Below are 6,000 nucleotides of genomic sequence, written 5' to 3'. Positions count from 1 at the left end.
GTTGCTGTATAAGGAATTTCTCCATGGTTTCAGCTGTAGCTTTTGGAGGAAATAATTTAATAACCCTTTTCTTTGGAAGTATTTGCGGTTGAGGTACCTTGTGTAACGGAGCTGATTCCTCAGCTGGTTAGCAGCAGAGCTGTGAGATGTAACAGCTCGAGGAACTGTCCCCTTGGTTTTGTACAGGTGTGTTGCAGAAGTGAAACCAGCTGAGTCTACATGTTGAGCTTGCTTGTTTATTTGAGTAATTTTGGAAACATTGCCATTCCTGACACTGCAGCTGTGTTTTTGAGGTCAGTAGGAGCAGGACATTGACATGTACAGCAGTAAAAGTGTGATGTTGTGGCAGAGACGTTTAATCTGGCCTTGCAGGAATTCATGGATTTAAGTGGAAAGCACCATTAACTCTTGCATCGGGAGACTGCAGTCCTGGCTGTGTATGTACATACCCACACACTGTTAAAGAATGAAAAGTAAGTTTACTTTCAGAGTCTGTGTGTGTACACATACCTTTTCAAAAATATATTTTCTTAGCTCCCTCATCTCTCGGAGAATCTCATCATTGCTGGTATCCACAGCAATACGAGGTTAGCTGGCCGTGTTGGTGCAAGGTTTCCCTGCAGCAGAGTCCTGCCAAGGCAAACAGTATGTGGCAGCTCCATGCTGCTGGGTGCCTCCATCACCCCAGCACACAGCCACAGCTGCTCGGAGGAAGCACTTTTCCTCACTGGCAAGGAAAAATTCGCATTTAATTTGGGGACTGCCATTATCCGGCTTCAGAAAACATTTGAACATTTTGCAGAAAGAAGATGGTTCCTGAGATGTGGTCAGCTGGAGGAAGTCTTCGGTGTTGTTTGGCTGGTTTAGGTCTTACATGATTCTCGTTAGGCTTTCAGATAGGTCCCAGTCATCCTATCTAACTTCTCTTATGTGTGTTTACCCATAATATGGCCAGCAATGGCCGAGCTGTTCTTTAGAACATCTGTGGCCCCTCTTCTCCATGCTTTTTCATCTCTGGAAATAATGTAGAGTTTCTTCTGAAATAGCCTTGACCCACCTAGGAGGGTGTAATTGGAAATTCTGGCAAGTTAAACCAGTGACAACTTAATTCATAAGGGAATATAAGGCTAAAATGGGTGAGAGTAAAGAAAAAGGCTACTTGATCACTTTATAAAGTTAATGTACAGGGGTGATAAATGGACTGTAAAGGAAAAGCTTTATGGCATTAAGTTGAGGGATGCCTAGTAGACTGGGGAGTGATTTCCCTAGGGCAGAGAAGGGTATGGAGGGAGCCTGTGATGTTTGTTGTGGCCAAAAGAGGCAGCGGAAAAAATGAATTACAGGAATAGCCAAAGCATTTGGGGCTTGAGAGATTCTGTCAAGTGCAGATGAGGATGTATTTGCACGCTTTTGACAGGAGAGGAGACCTCGGAGAAGGAGCAAATCCTCCTCATCTCTCGCTCTCCCTACTTAGGCAGTAGTACCGATTACCAAGCTGCCCGGGGAGCAATGAGAGTTGCCCAAAACACATTTGGAAGTGAAACCGAGGGGCAGTGCGGAGAGCGTTCTGTGACGGTGCAGCGGGCAGAGCCTTAACAGCAGCAACCTTGAATAATAGGAACGCATCTGAGTGGTGTCCAAGAGGCGTGTTATTCTTCCTCTAAAGCCAGAGTGGTATTTGGCCCAATTACTTTAATAATAGGTGCAAGAAGGACTGAAGCCTTTATTTAAAAAATAAATAAAATAATATAAAAGCCTGGCAGGACTCGCTTTTTCTTCTCGGCTCCGGGCTGCCTCGCCTCTCCTCGCCCCGGGGCGAGGCACCTCGGCAGCGGCAGGCACGGCGGCCGGGCTGCGGAGGGGAATAAATAGCCGGGCGGCGGCGCGGAGCCCTCCGCTCCCGCAGCCCCTCCACGTCACTTCGCAGCGAGGCGAGCACGTGGGGCGGGGAGATCGTATAAATTTCCCTCTCCCTGCGCGGCCGTGATGTTATCTGCTGGCACGCGTCCCCTCCGCGCAGGGAGAGCCGAGGGGCCGGGGGCGGCAGGCGGGGGGCGCCGGGCGGAGCGCTAGAGCCGCCGGGGACGGGGCCAGCCCCAGCCCCAGCGCCGCGGGGGAGGCCGGCGGGGGGAGAGAGCGGCGCAGCGCTGCGGCCAGCGCCGGGCGGCCGGCTCCGCGCCTGCGACCCGCGGGAGGGCTGCCGGGGCGGCGGCGCTGCCTCGCTGATCCGCGGCGCGGGGTTGGCGTTTCGGCAGGAGGAGGAAGGAGGAGGGAGCTGGAAAAGAGCTCTTGCGGCGCGCAGCGGCCCGGGCGGGGGTGGGTCGGTGCATGCGGCGCGGGGCGCACGCAGCAGCCTGCGGGACGCGGCCGGACCGGGGATCGCCGCTCGCCGCCGCCGCCGCCGCCGCGGGGGCCAGGCGGGGCCGCGGGGCCGGGGCCGCCGCCTGCCGCTGCCGCTGCCGCCGCCGCTGCGCCGCGCCCGGGCCGGGCGCGGGGGCCGGAGCTCGGCGCCGCCGGGCGCGCACGTGCGCGGCTCTCGCCGCCGCCGCGGGGGCTGAGCGGGGCCGGGCGCGGGGCGGTGCCGCCGCCGCCGCCGCTGCCGCTGCCCGCCGGGAGCCGTCGGGCGCCGCGGGCGCACGGCAGGGCTCAGCGCCGCGCCGGCACCCTCTCTCTGCCGGCTGCGGCAGCGCTCTGTGATACCCGTCTCTGCACCTTCTCCCCGCAGTCCTTCTCTTTTTGGTTTGTTGGGGGTTTTTTTTCCCCTCTTTTTTTCTCCCACCCCCCTCCCCCCCGGTTTTTTATTCCCCTCCTTCAGATTTTTGTTTTCCAGCGCGCTGAGAGCAGCCTCTCTTCCATTTACTTGATTCGCAGGTTGGTTGTATCTATTTGGGGGCTTTTTTCCTCCCCTTTTTTTGCTGTCCGGCTCTCTCCACCCCCGCATTTTATCTAGTTGTAGCAACTTGCTGGCTTTTTTTTTTCCTTATTATTACTGATATTTTTTCACTGGCGCCTCTCGTGCATTTTCCGATCGCGAGCCGTCCTCGCAGCCCGGTTTTTAACAGCATTTTGTCTGCAGATCTCCCCTTTGTTTGCACGGATCCCTTTTTATTTTTTGATTTTTTTTTTCTTGTTGTCGTTCGTTGTTAAAGTGACTTTTTTTTTTTGGTGGGGGGGGCGCTGTATTTAAACACTTAAAATGCACTGCTATCTCCTGAGCGTGCTCCTCACAGTGGATCTGGCCACCGTGGCTCTCAGCCTGTCTACCTGCAGCACCCTCGACATGGATCAGTTTATGCGCAAGAGGATCGAGGCTATCCGGGGGCAAATCTTGAGCAAACTCAAGCTCACCAGTCCCCCGGACGAGTACCCCGAGCCCGAGGAGGTGCCCCCGGAGGTCATCTCCATCTACAACAGCACCAGGGACCTGCTGCAGGAGAAAGCCAACCACAGAGCTGCCACTTGCGAGAGAGAGAGGAGCGACGAGGAATACTATGCCAAAGAAGTTTACAAAATAGACATGCAGCCTGGTTACCCCGAAAGTAAGTCGTCTCTGTTTGTGCATGTGTGCGTAATTTCGCCCCCGAGGCTTAGCGGTGCCCTGCACCTTTAAATAGCAGCCCCAAGCATCGTAACGTGCCTTCTTCGCTCGGCTTCCTCTCATCCTCAGCATCTCTTAGGTGGAGGCTTCTAGGGTTTAATTCAGGTGGTGGGATATACGTATGCTTGGGTGGATGCGTTGGGGGTGGTCACCTGTTCCCCCAGACTCGTGAGGTTTCCGGTCCCCTTTGAAGTCAGCCAGGAATCCCTCAAATTGCCTCTGCTGCCCACCACCACGTACCTGAAGAGAGCTCCCCCCGCCCAGCGTCCCACTCCCTCCCCAGCACCGGGTTTAGCTCCCCGGCAGCCCCGTGTACAGCTTCCAGAAAGAGCCAATATCTTTCCACTGCTCTTGTTTCCCTTGGAGTGTCTGGAACGGGCAGGTTTCCATCTCTCCGTAACCGAAAAGAAAAGGAGGTCTTAAAAAAGAGAAAAAAGTCGCCGGCTCGTCTTGTCTGTGTCCCTCCAGAACAGTGTCCCGCAGACTGCTATTCAGATTGGTGCTCGGCGAGGACAGGGACATAGACGTCCTCCCTCCTCTTCCCACATTAACTAGCCTCCCCTTTCGGTTCATGGGCACTTTTCATTTCAGGTACAGAAAAACTTTTCCCTTCTGGGTAGCCTCGGTTCTTGGAACCTGCCTCAGCCCGTCTGCCTTTTGCTGTTTTTAACGACCTTCTGGTGATCCATGCCACGTTTTGCACAAAAAAAAAAGGGGGATACAAATGCTCTGGGCTGACCAAATCCACTTAGAATGATTAATAATCATAACGACGTGCCTTTTTGTTTTGGTAGTGAAGCTTAAGTGCATAGAAAAAAAAAAAAGAAAGCAAAAGCACCACACTGCCTTAAAGGAATCTAGATCATCATCATACCGAGGAAAGTGGAATACCAGAAGCAGAAAATAACTTCACCGTTCACATATCTGAACCCTAGTCCCTTGTCTTTTCATTCAGCTTGCTTTTCTAGCTCTTCCCTCCCCCACCACTTGATGCCCTATATATTTGCTGTCTCTTTCTGAAAAGCTCATAGCTCTTGCTTAAATAGATAATGCAGCCATCTTGGTAACTTTATCCTAGAGTTTCTAATTGCATTTCCCCCTTATTTATTTTTAGTTTAGCAAGTTTAGCTTTGGGGCTTGCTCTGTCTTGCATGTGATAGTCCTAGGATGCCAGCCAAGGTATCTGAACCCCACGCTCTGTGCAGCTGCCTCCCTTCTTCCTTTAGTCTTAAATGACAACATCAGGTACAGGACATCCTGGCACTCAGAGCCATTTTATTATTGTAATTATGGCACCATCCTTAATAGCCATGATAAATACACTCCGCCCTTGTTACCCTTGGGGAAGAAATACTTTCTTTAAAAAAAAAAAACACATATTTGGAGCCAAGTGGGTATGAGCAGAGCGGTTCAGTATAATTCATAGCTGTAGCAAAAACACAGAAGTCATGTCTGTTTTCCACGTTGGTGTACTGTATCTTTTTGAGACCTGTCAGATCATACCCAGGGCAGAGGAACACCTATGGGCAAAGGTTAGGAAGACCGATAGCAGTGCCTTGGCTTGTGGAGTTGACCCGGTAACAAGAAGTCTCTTAGAATTGTAAAATGCATCCATCCTGAGCACATCTGTCCTTTCTCCTTGCTTGAACAAACTACAAAGAACCAAGAGCTGCATACTTTCCAGAAAATTAAAATATCTGTGGTGTGTGACTTGGATGGTCTTGACAAAAAAGCATCTATTTTTAAAATGTTGTCAGAGGCCAGATTTCTTCTGAAGTATCGATTGAGGCTTTGGAAGAGCAAAGGAGATTGCAGGTATCTACCAACAGAGTGCATCAGACGTTTGGGATCGGAGGGCCAGTTAGCAGTAGATCCGGCACTACTGTGCAAGGGCTGTCGCTAACATCAGAGTAAGTAGGTTAACTGTTTTTCCACTGCTCTCTAGTTATGCTGGATGGAGCGAACCTTTCCAAAAAAGACAGTAAGGAAGAAATTGCTCCACCATATTTTAAAGGAAGAAATTGAAAGCACAGCTCTGGCAGCCACAGGCACTTTCTCCTAGGCGTCTCAGAGTGAATTTTTTAACTCTATGGTTTCTGCTGTGTTGGAGGGAGGCAGGAGAGAGAAGGGGATCAGTGTGAATGCACTGAAGGTCAGAAGCTGCTGGAACGCAGGCATGGGAAAGATCAGTGGTTCAGTTTTTACCACAAGTTGTTAGCGTTCAGTAACTGACTACAACCCAAGTATTACAAATATGCTCTAATTATACTCATAGTCAGCAATATATCACTACAGATCGCTGATAGGTCTTTGTGGGGCATTTTGTAAAGTTCAGACTAAATATTTTTAGCAATGAGGAGATTTAAAAGGAAAGCTATAAGAGATATTGTATATACCCTAAG

At 51.3% G+C, this 6,000-nt stretch overlaps 1 protein-coding gene across 1 annotated transcript in view; it reads left to right on the top strand.

Moving 5' to 3' along the window:
* Nucleotides 1-2,648: 2,648 nt before the first annotated feature.
* Nucleotides 2,649-6,000, top strand: part of TGFB2 (transforming growth factor beta 2) — a 62,202-nt gene continuing 58,850 nt past the window's right edge. The window contains exon 1 of the mRNA XM_039378791.1: nucleotides 2,649-3,539. Coding sequence (XP_039234725.1) covers nucleotides 3,197-3,539 — 343 coding nt within the window. The 5' untranslated portion in view covers nucleotides 2,649-3,196. The remainder of the gene's footprint in view (nucleotides 3,540-6,000) is intronic.

Source organism: Pipra filicauda, unplaced genomic scaffold, assembly GCF_003945595.2.
Source record: "Pipra filicauda isolate LSUMZ 115617 unplaced genomic scaffold, ASM394559v2 scaffold147_size4022426_pilon, whole genome shotgun sequence".
Lineage (NCBI taxonomy): Eukaryota > Metazoa > Chordata > Aves > Passeriformes > Pipridae > Pipra > Pipra filicauda.
Note: the sequence above shows the minus strand (reverse complement) of the source record. Positions and strands in the feature narration are given on the sequence as shown.